We start from the raw sequence: 16,888 nt of genomic DNA on the forward strand, positions 1-16,888 counted from the left end.
TAGAATATCCTGGACTTTATTTAACAAGTTAAATATGAGAGTTAACAACAGGTTTTCTCTCATATGTGAAGCCGAAGAGAAAATGAATAGAGTAAAATGGGACGTCACTAAAACAAAAGGGATATCAGTAGAATAGAAGTGGGAACCAAGGGGGAGAGAGGGAGGGAAAGAAAGAAGAAGAACTGGAGAATGAAGCTGACCAAATTATGCTAGGTGATGTATGAATATATCACAATGCATCCCAATTTTATACATAAATTTAATGTATCCATTAAAAATAATAAATAAATAGAAGGAAGATCTATACAGTAGAGGAAGGTGATCAGGAGGTGGGAGGAAGGTAGGGAAGGAGTAGTACTAGGGATTGAAATGGAATTAAACTATGTTATTTGCATATAAGAATATGCCAAAATGAACCCCACCATTATGTATAACTATAACACACTAAAAATAAAACAAAACCACAAAAATACTTTTAAAAGGGGAAATGTATATTTTAACATTTTTTAAAAAGCTATTGTGAATTTTAGTGTCGTGATTTTTAGATTATTCCAATAGTTGATATATCTATTTTTCTTTAATAGAATTGAGGCAATTTATCGCATTGAAGTAAAACAAAAAAAGAAAAGTCATGGCTTATTGATCCCATTTTTGCTAATTGAGTTGGAGACTGTGGGAAACATCCATTTTGAAGAAGGCACTCGATCTGATGACTGGTAAATCTGTTTGAAATTTAAGTATAACTTTAAAAAATAACTTTAAGTACATAGGATCACCAACCAGAATATCAATTTATAATTTAAAAATGTCCTATTTTCAAAACATTTCTCATACAGCATATTCAGCTACTAATTGAAACTAGTCAGTCAGTTTGGTTTTTTTGTTGTTGGTGGTAGTGGTGGTGGTGGGTTGTCTTTTTTTTTTTTTTTTTTTTTTTGCTGCTATAGCAAAAAACCTGACAAGAACAATTTTAGAAGAGAAAAGGTTTATTTTAGGGCTCACAGTTTCAGAGGTCTCAGTCCATAGATGGCTGACTCCATTCCTCAGGGCCTGAGGTAAGGCAGGACATCCTTATGGAAGAGTAAGGTGGAAGTAACAGGCTCAAGACATGGCTACCAGGAAGTAGAGAGAGAGAGCTCTGCTCAACAAGGACAAAAATATACCCAATAGGCACTCCCTCATTGACCTACATCCTCTAGTCCTATCTGCTCACAGTTACTACCCAGTTAATCCTTATCAGGGTATTAATGCACTAATTAGGTTAAGATCCTCCTAACACAATCAATCATTCACCTCTAAAGTTTCTTTCATTGGCTCACACATGAACTTTTAGGAGATACCTCATATCTAAATCATAACACTTATTTTCTTACCTCTATGTTTATCTGCTTACACTATTGCCACAAGCCAAGGTTGAAGACATTTTAATAGTATATCATTGCTGCATGTAGCAGGTTATCAGAATTTGTTAATCAATCAGAAAATACTCTGTTAAAAACAAACCAAACAGGGCTGGAGATGTGGCTCAAGCGGTAGCGCGCTTGCCTGGCATGTGTGGGGCCCGGGTTCGATCCTCAGCACCACATACAAATAAAGATGTTATGTCCGCCAAAAACTAAAAAATAGATATTAAAAAATTCTCTCTCTCTTTCTCTCTCTCTCTTAAAAAAAAAAAAAAAAAAAAAAAAAAANTGCTGGTTTTGTTATAAATAAAAAATTAAATTTCAAATAATATAATTTTTAACATGTCTCCTTTTCAATTTTCAATATTTTTCCAATTATGGGCTCTGGAAGAAAGGTTAACCATAAAAAAAACCTTTGTAGTATCTGCCACCTTCCAAATTGCATTCAGACCTTCTACCTACAGTGAAAGATTCAATGTCTCTAAATTACCGTCAATGCTTTTAACCTTTTCGAGTCAGATAAACTGTGTGCTTAACTGTTCTTAAAGCATGTATGATACCATGTAAATGGTTTTGCTCTGCTTCCTTTACCCAGTATAACTTCGCATTCCTCACCCTTACTATCACTTCTAACATACTGTGATCTCCTCTGGTATTGGTTTGGTTTGAGAAAATCATTTCTCAATTCTAAGAGAGGAATGATGGTCAGCTCCTGGGTACACTAAGTAAATATTTGTTAGTAAAACAGGTAGACTAGGAATTCAGATATTAGGGTCATGGAGAAACCACCCACAGGAAAGCCCACTTCTGTGACTTTAACTCATGCTGACCCTGATTATATAGGTAAGGACCTAGACATGTCATTGAAGGCAAATGTATTCCATTCAGGATCACTTACTTCCTTGTCAAAATAATTTAATTTTTCAATTTTATCTTTATCTAGTTTCAGTCCTACTTTAAAAACAGGATTATAATCTTATAATTAACCAGGTGAGGGAAGCAGAGAGCTAACAAGCACTCCAGTACATACTTGTTCTCGGGATTTTCCCATAACTGGCCCTTCCTTCTCTTCCTCCTCCTCTTGCTCTCAAGCCAACTATCTTATCTGAAAGATCATCCGGAAGACCTGATCTTAAGTAGGGCTCTCTCTACATTCAAGCCTCTCTTTCTTTAGAGCTCTTATCAGTTTATAAATTATTTTACTTTTAGATTTACAAACATTTTGTATCTACTCCCCTTGGAATAGGGGACTAATAGAGGCAGAAAGACTGCCTCTTTTTCTTCTATATCCCTAGTTAGGAAATTATTGCAATAGTCCAACTGAGACATAGTGGTGACTTGGGCTTGGATGGTAGCAGTGTGATAAGGAAAGAGGATTATGTTCAGCATGATATTTTAGGGGGAGACATAAATTGATATGCAGAACTAGATATTGGTAAGGCTTTGACCTAAGCTATACATTGTTGTGCCATATCCTGAGATGGGAGAGCATGTTTAGGATCTGGTGATGGATAAGTTAGATTTAAAAGACATCTTACATGAGTGGAGAGTGGATCTATCAAGTAGGTAGCTGGATATTCAATTCAAGTCTGGGCATATCCAGTTAAGTTAGATAGAGATAAAGGGTTAGAAATAAAATGTTGTAATTTATTATCATGTATATAAAACAAATGAAACAAATGAAGTTATCTAGGAAGAGTGTTTGTGGAAATAAGAAAGCCAAATATTGGTCTCTGAGGAAACCCAACATTTAGAAGTCTGGCAGAGTATTAGGAGCGTAGCTCAATGATAGTATGCTTGCTTAGCATGCTAAAGCTATGGGTTCAATCCTTAGCATGAGAGAGAGAGAGAGAGAGAGAGAGAGAGAGAGAGAGAAAGAGACTTTTAAAAAAGAATCAGCAGTTTCAGGAAGGGAGAATTACTCAACTAACATGCCTTTTAGTTCAAAGAAATATATAATAATAATAAAAGAGGTTTTTTAAACTGTATTTGAAAATGTAGCATCCTTTTATTGACTGAATCAGTATGCCCAGTTTGAACCAAAATAGATCTACTCTATGTCTTTTTTTAAAATATTTATTTTTTAGTTGTAGCTGGACACAATTACCTTTATTTATTTTTATGCGGTGCTGAGGATTGAATCCAGGGCCTCGCAGGTGCCAGGCGAGCACTCTACCACTGAACCACAACCCCAGCCCCTACTCTATGTCTTTAGCAAAAAACATAAAATAAAAGCCATAACTTTTATTATATGTAACTTTGTGTTCTTAAGTATTTTAAGGAAAATCTGTTATTTTCTTCATGTATTTTTTTGTATTCTCATATAGGTTTAATTCCTGCTATGAATTAATTCTATCACGCTTCTGTACATGGGACTTCAGAACTTATGGTGTTACAGGAGTAAAAGTAAAACGTGTTATTAAAGTTAACAACCGTATTCTGAGACTAAAATTTGAAGAGAAATTTCAAAAGTTTTTGGATCACGAAAGCATGCATGATTCAGAGTAAGAAGTTAAATTTCGTAATGAACAATTTTTAAAAGTCTGGCTTTAGTTTGTAAAAATTCTTTATTTTAAAAGTCCAAGAATATTGATGATATACCCTTTTAGTAAACACTTCCTCTTAGTGCATTTTTCCATGGGTAGGATGACCTCATAATTTATCCACATTGGGCCTCCTTTTGAGAGTAAGAGTAGTAGGGTGGAGGTATTAATAATGACCCTGGAATATCCATTGTGAACAGAATATAACCCCATGGATAAACCATTGGGTTATCTATGACTAAATGTTTGTGAAATCAATTCTCAACCTTTTTTTAAATTTTTCTGTTTCAATTATTCTTAAGGACTTATCGCAAGATGCTGGAATGCCTTTTTTATGTTTTTGATCCTGAAGTTATGGTGAAGAAAAAGCATCTGCTACAAATTCTTGAAAAAGGATTCAAAGAGAGTGAGACAAGCAAGGTAGCATGTCACTTAGAACAATGTTTTCTTCTTAATGAGTGCAGCTCTGCCACTGGTTAAGCATGATTCCCAATCCTTTCATCCATATTTATAGCAAACGTCTGCTGTTTCACAAGCTTAATGACATCATAGAAAGTATAGCATCTTTCCTTTTTGGATTAAAGCATAGTAAATCCATTAATCACTTTATCTGCCTGATTCTACTTAATCCCTCTAGGCATCTTATTTTTATGTTGTGATCCTTTTGTTGATGATTTTTGAAATATCCTTTAATTGGCTATAAATCCATTGTGAATCTTTAATCTATTGTAAACTCTCCAGGGTCTTCTCTATATTTAAATAATCATTACCTTAACTCTACTGTGCTTTCTAGCTATCATCCTGGTTTATCTTTCCTTTTACTACCACCATTTCTTTTACTTCACTTTTCCCACATTGCTTTTCTCAGTCCTCCACCCTCTTAATGAAGCAGCAATAGCATATCTTCATAGAACAGTGCTTTCCAATCCTTTTCATATCATGCTGCATTTGAATTATGGCCTTACTACTCAACAGCTTTGACTTCACATCTCTGTGCCTATTTCTTCCTAGCTGTAAAATGTGAATAATATTGCTATCTATTTTGCAGAGTTGTTGGTAGGATTTAGTGAAATAATGCATTCAAAAGTTCTTGGATGCTTGTACACCAGTGTTCATAGCATCACTATTCAAATAGCCAAGAGTAAAAACAACCCAAATGTGTGTCCACCGATGAATGGATAAACAAAGGTGGCATATACAAGTAATGGAAAGTTATTCAGCTAAAGATACTCAAAATACTGATGCATGCTATAATATGGAAGAAACTTGAAAACATTTTGGTAAATGAAATATGCTGGACGCCAGAATGAAAATATTGCATAATTCCATGTATATGAACTACTTAGGATAGGCCAATCTAGAGACAGAGGTAGAATAGATGTTACCAAGGACTGGGGGAGATGAGAGAATGGGGGTTTAGTGTTTGAAGGATATAGAGTTTCCGTTTGGAATAATGAAAAAATCTGGAGCTGAATAGTGGTGTGATGGTTGCACAGTAATATGTATATACCTATGCCACAGGATTATGTGCTTAAGTAAAATGGTGAATTTTATCTTGTGTATAGTTTGTCACAATAAAAAATGCATTCTGACTGCTCAGTGGAGAATGGAGGGAGTAGGGGCAGACATGGCAGGGCACTATGTGGGAGTACTATTGTGGCAGCTAAGGCCAGAGATGTGATACTCCTGGCAGGATGATGGTGGTAAAAATGCTCTCTGGAAAGTAAATAAGAGGTGAGGAATTCAGGGTCTTAGAAGACAAAGTGTTTATATTCACTTCTGAAAATTATAAACCATCTTGTCAAAGACGGTGGGGAAAGACAGAAACAACACTTCCTGTGTGTTTTGTACCCACCAGACTCTGTGTTGAGTGCTTCATCTCCTGCCATCTCCTAAATGAGATGAACTATCTATTTCAATTCTCCCAATAGTTCTCTGTGCTGCTGTGTTCGCTAGAACAGCCACCTGAGCATTAGAAATAAGGATAGTCTAAATTGAGAGTCTGATAAGTGTGAAATAAACACCCACCAGTTTTTAAAAACTTATTGAAGAAAAAGGACTAAAATTTTGGTCATAAATGATAATATTTTGGTTATATTAGATTAAATAAAATGTATTATTAAAATTACCCCAAAAGTTCTTGGACCAGTGACTGATACATAGAAAGTTTTTATATTTTATCATTATTGTATGAAACATTTGATGCTATTGATTGTACTTACATTCTCTTGTATGAGCTCTCTCCCTTTCAAACTCTCCTTTGGCACTCATGAGATTACACTATTGCTCTCCTATTTTTGTAATTGTCCTGTCATTGTTTCCTTTTTGTTACATATCTTACCTCTTGACATACACTACCATGAGTTTAAAGTTGACTGATCTGCCCTTCTTTCTTGAAATAATTTTTTGAATTTTATTTATTTTTTATTTATTTGTTCTAATCAGTTATACATGACAGCAGAATACTCTTTGATTCATTGTACACAAATGGAGCACAATTTTTCACCTCTCTAGTTACCCACAAAGTAGGGTCACAACATTTGTGCAATCATACATGTACCTAGGGCAATGATGTCTGTCTCATTCCACCATCTTTCCTATCCACTTGCCCCCTCCCTTTCCCCCTCCCTCCCCTTTGGCCAATCCAAAGTTCCTCCACTCATCCCATGCCCCCCCCCATTATTGATTAGCATCCACTTATCAGAGAAAACATTTGGCCTTTGGTTTTTTGAGATTGGCTTATTTCACTTAGAGTGTGTGTGTGTGTGTGTGTGTATGTGTGTGTGTGTGTGTGTGTGTATATATATATATATATATATATATATATATATATATATTAGTTGTAGNGTATGTGTGTGTGTGTGTGTGTGTGTATATATATATATATATATATATATATATATATATTAGTTGTAGTTGGACATAATACGTTTATTTCACTTATTTATTTTTATGTGGTGCTCAGGATCGAACCAGAGTCTCGCACATGCAAGGAGAGCACTCTACTGCTAAGCCACATACCACAGTTTCTTTATCCATTCATCTATAAAAGGACATCTAGGTTGGTTCCACTGTTTGGCTATTGTGAATTGTGTTGCTATAAACATTGATGTGGCTGTGTCCCTGTAGTATGCTGTTTTTAAGTCCTTTGGGTATAGACCAAGGAGAGGGATAGCTGAGTCAAATGGTGGTTGCAAGAAGAGTGAAGCAGGAGGCATCACTATACCAGACCTTAAACTATACTACAAAGCTATAATAACAAAAACAGGATGGTTTTGGCATCAAAATAGACATGTACAAAATAGAAGACACAGAGACAAAACCACATAAATATGGTTATCTCATACTAGACAAAGGCGCCAAAATACACACATTGGAGCCTCTTCAACAAATGGTGCTAGAAAAACTGGAAATCCATATGCAGAAAAAGGAAACTAAACCCTAATATCTCACTATGCAAAAAACTCAACTCAAAGTGGATCAAGGACCTGGGAATTAGTCCAGAGACCCTATGCCTAATAGAAGAAAAAGTAGGCCCAAATCTTCATCATGTCAGATTAGGCCCCAACTTCCTTAGTAAGACTCCTTGAAAGTGCAAGAAATAAAATCACGAATCAATAAATGGGATGGATTCAAACTAAAAGACTTCTTCTCAGCAAAGGAAAACAGTGTGGTAAAGAGAGAGCCTACATTTTGGGAGCATATTTTTGCCACACACACATCAGATATTAATCTCCAGGATATATAAAGAACTCAAAAAACGTAACACCAAAATAACCTTAAAACCCAAATAACCAAAAATAACTTAAAAAATAACCAAAAATAACTTAAAACCCAAATAACCCAATCAATAAATGAGCTAAGGAGCTGACCAGACAGTTCTCAGAAGAAGATATACAATCAATCAAGAAATATATGAAAAAAATCTTTCTTTTTTTTTCTTTTTTTTTTTAAAGAGAGAGAGAAAGAGAGAGAGAGAATTTTTTTTTTTAATATTTATTTTCCAGTTTTCGGCAGACACGACATCTTTATTTGTATGTGGTGCTGAAGATCGAACCCAGGCCACACACATGCCAGGCGAGTGTGCTACCGCTTGAGCCACATCCCCAGCCCTGAAAAAATCTTTCAACATCTCTAGTAATTAGAGAAATGCAAATCAAAACAACTCTAATATTTCATCTCACTCCAGTCAGAATGTCAGTTATCAAGAATACAAGCAACAAAAAGTGTTGGCGAGATGTGGGGGAAAAGACACACTCATTCATTGCTGGTGGGACTGCAAATTGGTGTAGCTAATCTGGAAAGCAGTATAGAGATTCCTTTCTTGAAATATTGTCAACTCCTCTCAATGTGAAATCCTAGAAATGGGGGAACCATTATTGAGAAGCATATAGAAGATCAGATATGCTAGATTTCTATGCCATGAGATTCATCCAAAGAGTAAAGATAAATACATATGTTTTGCATTCTGAGATGGGCTCTGAGTCACTAGACAGCTGTGTAAATAGTTTAAATGAGGGATTTGGCTTTGGTTGGCTGTCTTTGTAAGGTAGAGGGCTGGCTGGAGTACAGAGGACACTAGCTTCAGTGTAGCACAATCATAGAGCACTTGCCTAGCATGTGTGAGGTCCTGGGATCAATCCCCAGTGCTGCTGAAAAACAAAACAAAACAAAACCCTGTTACCAGATAGATTAAACGTTCCAAATGAAGCATTGTGATTCTCCTAAACAACTCAATGTCATGTTTTTTTTTAATAAAATGCTATTTCCTTCTTTTTCCCTGTGGCAAACAACTCATCCTTCAAGTTAAGAAATTAAACTAGTCACAATGCAAACTAGAATTTCCATGCATAAGCACAATAAGAAATGTTTTGTTTCTGGAAAACAATGTAGGTTATTAGACCAAAAAATTATTATGTAAATAAAGCCTTCACTGATGTAATATCTCATTCTCACAGGACTTTGTTTTTGGAGTTAACAAGATTGCTAGTAGAGTACTCATTGAAAGCTGTTGCCCCTGCACCAAAAGTGTTCTCAATCTTGACCTTGGCTACTTTTCCAGGAACAAATTTTGTTCTTTATCACTTTTTTAATAAGTCTATTTACATATGAACTTATAATATTTAAATGACTTTGCAGAACGAAGTTGCACCTGGAGGTTGTCTACTTCTTTTCAATGAATCTACCCTGTAGGTTTCTTTGCCCAAACATAAACAAAAAATACTAAGCCATCTGTATTGAAGTCAAAGTATTATCAATTTTGTAAAAAATCAACTGTATTTTCTTTGCAGCTGCCTCTCAGAAAAGAAGCTGTTATTCTTGCTAATAGCCTAAGTTTGTGTGAGTGTCCTCGAATTGAGTTTCTACAGCAAAAGTACAAAGATGAGAAGAAAAACTCTCTTGAGCATGAGCTCTTCAGACACGGTAATACAAACATACAGTGTCTCTAAACTGTTAAGTTCTAAGTCTTCAAATGCATTACTTTCATAACCTTTTTATACTTGCTTTTATCAACCAAGAGATTTTCTTCAAACCATTTTGATATTTATCAAAGTAGTAATGCATAATTTTCTCATTCATTAGGTTAGCCACACTGTCAACAAATACTTAATGAGTGATTATTATGTGTCAGCATCAGTAGGAAGAGACCCATTTGTTACTCAGATATTTAATCCAACTCGCATATATTTTACACAGCCTGCTTTTGTTCATTATGTTGTGTCATAAAAATAAACTCAACATATATATGTTAAATATACACCAAACTCACAGGAAAGAGAAAACAGAATTTGCACTGTAAATATTATAATCAGAGCACTCTAGAAGGTATGATTTATTCATGTGTTGAATCATTATAATATAAGATGATAAGAAAACCTGGTCTAATTTAAAACCAGCTATAGATAAATTGTGAAATGTACGTATTACTTTATAAGTTGTCTTATAGAAGAGTTTTGGTATTTTAATTTATTCACAATTACCTACTTTATTTGCAGCTTAAATACATAATGTAATTATATAAGCACAAGAATCAATTTATAAGACATTTCTGAGTTTACTCACAGCTATCCTGTTCTCTCTTGCCTCACTTTCTTCCACTGTTCTATCTTTACTTCTACAAGTATTTATGGAATACTTACTTTGTGCTAGGCACAGGTAGGTCATAGGGATACAGTCTATGCAAACCAGACAGTTTCTTCTTTATGGTGGTTACAAAAATTAATAATCACATAAATAAATGTAAAATTACAATTTTCATAAGGACTATAAACATGAAATATTAATGAGTAGTACCAAAGAAATTATGATAGGGAGACTAGATGAGATCAGGGAGTAAGGGGCATTTATTCTTTGGTCTTAACCATCAGACCTACTGAATATAGGATACTCATAAGTGTAATTCTGTAAAAATGACATTCTAGATTCCAAACTATAGCTCTGCTAAAGTGATTCATGTTGAATTAAATGATGTGTATTTTGTAGTCCTTCATTTGGTTAATAAGAAATTTAAGCTGATTACTGAATCAAGATAGAACTTCTTACTTTGCAAAACCATTTGCTGCTTTTTATCATTCTTCTCTGTTTCCATCTTTAAAAAAATCTCATGACGCCAGGCACAGTGATGTATACCAGTAATTTCAGCTACTCAGGAGGCTGAGGCAAGAGAACTGCAAGTTCAGAGCCAGACTCAGTAATTTAGTGAGATCCTGTCTCAAAATAAAAATTAAAAAAGGACTGAGGTATAACTTAGTCATAGAGCTTTTCCAGTGCCACACACACACACACACACACACACATGTACATGTACACACATTAACACACACAAAGGAAAAAAACTAAGTTCTCGCAACTTATATTTAATATCTTGTACATAGTAATAAAAACATTTCAATGTTTTATGCACAGTGATTAGAAATTATTTTCAGATTCACTGATTCTCGGGGATTCATGTTTAGTGAATTGAATTCTAAGGATCATAAGAATCTAAAGGGAAAAGAAATGATTATCCATTCAGTAGATACATACTTGATATCTTCTATGGATTTAAGGTACATGCCAGGTGTTACTTGACACAGAGATGAATTTTACTCATTTAACAACAACAACCAAAAAACCTCTTATTTTAGATTACTTAATAAAAAAATGCTAAATTATTATGTTGTTTCTTTCTTTTTCTTTTCTTTTTTGGGAGGTATCAGGGATTGAACCCAGGGTGTTCAAAACCCACTGAGCCACATCCCCAACACTTTCTATATTTTATTTTGATACATAGTCTTGCTAAGTGTTTCTTTTCTGTAAAGCCTTGCTTGGCATAATCACAGGATTCTCTTATAACCAATTTATTTATTCAACAAATATTTATTGAGCTCCTATTTTATATCAACTATGTACTGTATGCTATGCAGTATCTCTGCCTTTACAACATATGTCAAGTCAATTAAGGTGATTTCTTGTTAAAAGTGATTTATGTTTTTTCATATTTAGGCATCCTTCTCATTACGAAAGTTTTTCTTGGCCAGAGTGTTCAGGCTCGGGAACAAGAAGCTATCAGTCAAGCCAACTATCCAATGGTTAACTCAGTGTTCATTCCTCGGAAATATTTACTAAGTATGTCTGCCATAAAAAGAAATATGCTTTCATTACTCTGAATGCAAAGCATTTATATTTAATGCACACACTTAAAATTTAACGTCCACCTAATGAGATTTGTAAACTTTTTAAAAAACATTTATTTCTGGCTACTAATTTTTCTATTCCATACCTCAAGACATTTATTTTTCTGCATGCATAGTTTATTTTGCAAAATTTAATTATATATTGTAAGTGTACACACACACACAGAGGATTATCTCTCTCTCTCTCTCTCTCTCTCTCTCTCTCTCTCTGTGAGTAACCTATTCTAGGACCTTCACCTGATAGATACCAAAACTCATGGATGCTCAAGTTCCTTACATAAAATGCTATGGAGGGCTGCTTTCAGTGGTAGAGCATTTGCCTAACATGTGCAAGGCCCTGAGTTCAATCCATAGCACCCACAAAAATACAAATAAAATGGCATAACATTTGCAAATAAACTATGCAACCTTCCTCTATACTTTAAATAATCACTATATTACTTATAATATCTAATACAATGCAAATGTTGTGTAAATAGCTGTTATATTGTATTGTTTAGGGAATAATGACAAGAAAAAGTCCATACACATTCAGTACAGGCAGTTTTTTGAAAGTATTTTTGGACTGCAGTTGTTTGAATTCATGGGTACAGAACATGTGGGTATGGAAGGTTGATTGTATATGTGTGTATGTGTGTTTGTGTACATAAATGTATTAGTTTTCAAGGGATAAAAAAAATTAACTTTTATCATTAGATTTAGAGTAATACATTTGTGAAAAATACATGACCATATTTTCAATACTAAAGTAAAAGTATAAAAGGGAGCAGAGAGATGAATAAAATTGAGGCTTAGTTTATATAGTGAAAGGATGATAGTAAGTATTTATAGAATAAAAAAGTTATTTGGGGGAATGGAAAGTTTTTAAAAAAAAACTTTGGAAGCTATTGATAATAACTTATTATTAATCTATGTAAGGTTGAAAAGGTGTAGGCTGTTTTATTTTGAAGACTTTTCACTTGGTTTTGTTTTTATTCTAGATTCTATTGTGGGACAAAGAAATTGTGATTGTGGCTTTCGGCAGTGCAAGTGGTTTGTCTTTGATCATGACCTTGTCTTGCCAGAATACATCGCTGAATTTGAGTACATTACAGTGGTATGAATTGTTACATTTTTTATAAAAAAAAAAACTCCTTAAAATGAGGACAGAATAGTAATTTGAAGTCTAATAATGTTATGCCAAGTTTATCCTATATATATATGGGTGTGTGCATGTGTGTATGCATGTATAATGGTTATTCTGTGAAGTAATTAATTTTTAAAACAAGTCATTATAATACCTAAATATTTTTTCATCTGGTGATTTAATTCTTTATTCGCTTCTGGGAAGTTTTTTCTCTTAGTTTCTTATTTCTTCTCTTCCATTCTATTAAGCCCTCCCTGTCTTCATTTTTACTCTTATATCTTCATTTATTAATTCTTTGTTCTTGAAGATTTTTCTCAGTATTAGCTTCCAGATTGCTTATTTGATCTGCTGCCCATCTATTTTGTTTCTCAGCATTAATTGTATACTTTTATTTTTATGATTGTATTTACTTTAACATTGAAATGTATACCCTCTTGTTTTCTATAGATGCTTTAGTCTCCCAGATTTTTAAAAATTTTCTAATAAACTATTTTGGTTTTTTCTAGAGCTAGCTGTTTGTTCATGTAGCTCTCGCTGATTCATTCACAATTCTCACTGTAATTACTTAGTTTCCTGTAATTACCTAGGGTATCCTCCTGCTTTTTTAGTTTTTCACTCTGAATATCAAGTTTCTCTGGATCTGATTTCAAAGTGATTCTCTCTTGCATGTGTTGGTTAGAGGTCATATTCTGCCCTTATTTGTCTTTGTCTGTCTTCTGATTTGTGTATCACAATTTCTAGTACGTTTGTTAGAGCTCCTTCCATTGTTAGAAAATATTTTGAAGTTACATTTTGCCAGTTTTAAGAAATTTTTAGTGAATGAGAATGGACACACCCATACTTGGCCTATAGTTTTAAGCTACTCTTACAGATTTTCTATTGTGATTCTGATCATTGTAGGTATTGCTGATAATGGAAAGAAAGCCAATTCATCTTTTCTACATAGATTGTTTTTCAAAATGATAAATACAGCAACCAATTTTTCAACATTTTTAATAATTTTTTAGGTCAAGGCTCACTCTTTATTTTCTTCATTCAACAATGTTATTCCAGAAGAAAGCAAAAAAATTTCAGAAGGATCAATATTGTCCCAAGATTTGAAAGTTGATGATGATGTTATGAAAATGGAACCCAAGATTAAGCCCCAAGCAAAACTTATTAGTTTGGATGATAAAACAATACTTTCCCTTGCCAAGACTAACATTTACAGTCATATTGTGGTGAGTATTAAGAGTAACAAAACTTAGAGACAGGAATCTTGAATTTAGAATCAGAATCTAGCATATGAATTCTAACAATACTAAACTACCTACCTGATGGTGCTAGCTAGGCATCATACTGTCTAATTTAAAAGTGTCTAGACTTCTACTTCTAAGTAAACTAGATTAGTACTCTTGAATAGAATTGTGACAACTATATACATAATTTTAAGATTTCTAGTAGCTATGTTAAGAAAGACTTTTTAAAGTAATCAATTTCAATAATATATTTTATTTAACCCAAACATCTAAAATATTATCATTTCACATGTAATCAACATGAAAATTCATTAATGAGAGTTTCTAAATCTGAATTATGGAGTATATTTTACACTCACCACATCTCAATTTAGTCTAGCCACATTTAATGCTCAATTACCACTTGAGGTGGCTTTCCAAATAACAAATTATTTTATTCTGAATAATTAAAAGCTCTCTTTAAATGATTAGGATGAAGGCAAATAAGTTTCAAATCCGTTTCTAGGATTAATCAAATAGAAAATGGGACCTCTATCTTTAAAAAATTATTAACAGAATTTGAGTTACTTGTTAACAACTTTTACTTCATAGTGGGGTAATTCTAATGAGTAAAAGCCTACTTCCATATCTGACTTTCAGGTCTGTCAATTTCTGATCTGCTGCTACCACTCTGTTCAAACTATCATAATCTACTAGATTACTACTATAACCTTCTAACCACACATTCTGCATTTTGCCATGGCAATATTGCACAACTCCAGGAGACACCAATCACATTATATTCCTCTAAGTGCCCTTTGGAAAGAATTCACTATATAATTGGATAATCCTCAATGCAGAGGGGTTGCCTTCTAAAGTTATGCAACAGATATCCTATCCTGCCCCGACTTCTTTCTCCATGTTGAAGCTGGAGTAATCCTTTCACAATACAAATCTGATTATGTCACCTCAGTCCCCTCTCAGCACTCCTACTTAAAATCTACATGGCTTTCCATTGCTCTAAACTAAAACCAGCATCCTTAATAAAGCTGATAAGATTTTTCATGGCCTCACCCAAGGCCAACTTTTCCAGTCTTCTTTCACCTTATCTTCCCTCTACTTCTCCAGGCTCAGCCTCTTGCTTATTTCTTGAATACATGCTTTCAGCTAACACAAGGCTTCTGCCCTTACTGGTCCTTCCTATATTGATCTCCCCTTACTCCCTTTTCCTAGTTAACTCAAATATATCTTTTAGATGTTTACTAAGTGTTTAAAGCCTTCTATTACCTCTGAACCTAGGACAGATTTCTTTGTTTTAAGCTCTGTGTCTTTCCTATGCTATAAATTCTGTAGAAGCAAAGACTGTTTCTAGTCACGTGTCCTCAGCATCAAGAGAACAACATAAGGTTGTACAGGGTATATTGCAGATAAAGTCCACATCTGAGGAGCACTTTTTAAATCATATAGTGCTATATTTAATACAACTCTTTTCTAATAACTTTTGGCAAAATTTATTGTTCTAACGAAAGCATATAGTGGCATTTTTTTTCTTTTTTGATATTAGGGATTGAACTCAGGGGCACTTGACCACTGAGCCACATTCCCATTCCTATTTTGTATTTTATTTAGAGACATGGTCTCACTTAGTTGCTTAGCCCCTTGCCATTGCTGAAGCTAGCTTTGAAGTCATGATCCTCCTGCCTCAGCCTCCTGAGCTGCTGGGATTATAGTCATGCACCACCACACCTGGCATATAGTTGCATTTTTTTAAAGAAAGCTAGACATAAAAGCATCTTGAGGAAAAGATGGATGTCTTTTCCTAATTTGTGTGTATAAACCTTATGTGGATTAGCATCAACTCCACTAATACCTAACACAATACCTGGCACACACTAGATACCCTGTAGCTACTTGATTAAAATTAAAAATAATATATTTACAAATGGCATTGGTTCTTACAGAGAAAGTTGATCATTTGCTTCACCCTGCAGAAGTAATAAAAAAAATTGATGTGTCTTGAGGAGAAAAGTTATTTCTAAATGACACTATATTTCTATATGTGCAGTGAAAGCTGAGATACAGATTAAAACACAGAAATTATATTTTTAATCTTGCAAATCAACCATATTGCTCCATTCTCACATTTACAGATCCATTGTATAAGAGGACAAATTTTTCTCAAGTGACTGTATAAAGCAGAAAGAGAATGTAAAGTACTTTCCAAAAATAAACAAAGTCAATAGTTTTAAGTCTGCTTCTGAAATATTCAGGAAAGAATCTGTTTTAAGAAGTTTATGGGATTTCATTGATGAAATTACCTCATCACCATCCTACTGCATCTTTAAGTCTAGGGTATAAAGTGGTGAATAAGTCTTTACTTAAGCCAGTTATCATTATAAAAGGAGAGAAAACTTCATAACATGATGGCAATATCACCTTCTTTATCATAAATGTACAGAATAGTGATTATAAGAACAATCTTCAGACTGGAAGTACTCAGAAACTATTATTTTTTTCTACTATTATGTCAAGATTTAATATATAAGTGATAGATTTTATAATAAAGTTTTAGTAATGAAATGATTTTAAAAAATAGTGTGCTCTGATTTGATTGAGTTTCCACAATATGTATTTCTGAGTTTAAAGCAATTAAATAAAAATTTAAACATAGCAATAGAAAGTTGCTGTTCCAAGCCAAAATAAAAAATGGAGAGTATAAGACTTTATAATACATTGGCCTTCTTGTGACCTACCTGATTCTGGATTTATTTGATCAATTCCCATGATATATGAATAGATAAGATTTTCTTCTTAAATTTGCCTATGCTGCTTAAAAGTCAGCAAATTTCTGTCTTCTAGTAAGAAGATTAGATATTACAAAAATATTTAGACATCAATAGCCCTTGCACTTCTTCCTTTGTAC

At 33.8% G+C, this 16,888-nt stretch overlaps 1 protein-coding gene across 1 annotated transcript in view; it reads left to right on the forward strand.

The window, feature by feature from the left end:
• Positions 1 to 16,888, forward strand: part of Lrrc9 (leucine rich repeat containing 9) — an 86,667-nt gene that overhangs the window by 30,958 nt on the left and 38,821 nt on the right. Inside the window, exons 10-16 of the mRNA XM_048793626.1 lie at positions 585 to 716; positions 3,731 to 3,907; positions 4,249 to 4,366; positions 9,238 to 9,370; positions 11,432 to 11,554; positions 12,603 to 12,718; positions 13,756 to 13,968. Coding sequence (XP_048649583.1) covers positions 585 to 716; positions 3,731 to 3,907; positions 4,249 to 4,366; positions 9,238 to 9,370; positions 11,432 to 11,554; positions 12,603 to 12,718; positions 13,756 to 13,968 — 1,012 coding nt within the window. The remainder of the gene's footprint in view (positions 1 to 584; positions 717 to 3,730; positions 3,908 to 4,248; positions 4,367 to 9,237; positions 9,371 to 11,431; positions 11,555 to 12,602; positions 12,719 to 13,755; positions 13,969 to 16,888) is intronic.

Source organism: Marmota marmota, unplaced genomic scaffold (assembly GCF_001458135.2).
Source record: "Marmota marmota marmota unplaced genomic scaffold, marMar, whole genome shotgun sequence".
Taxonomy (NCBI): Eukaryota; Metazoa; Chordata; class Mammalia; order Rodentia; family Sciuridae; genus Marmota; species Marmota marmota.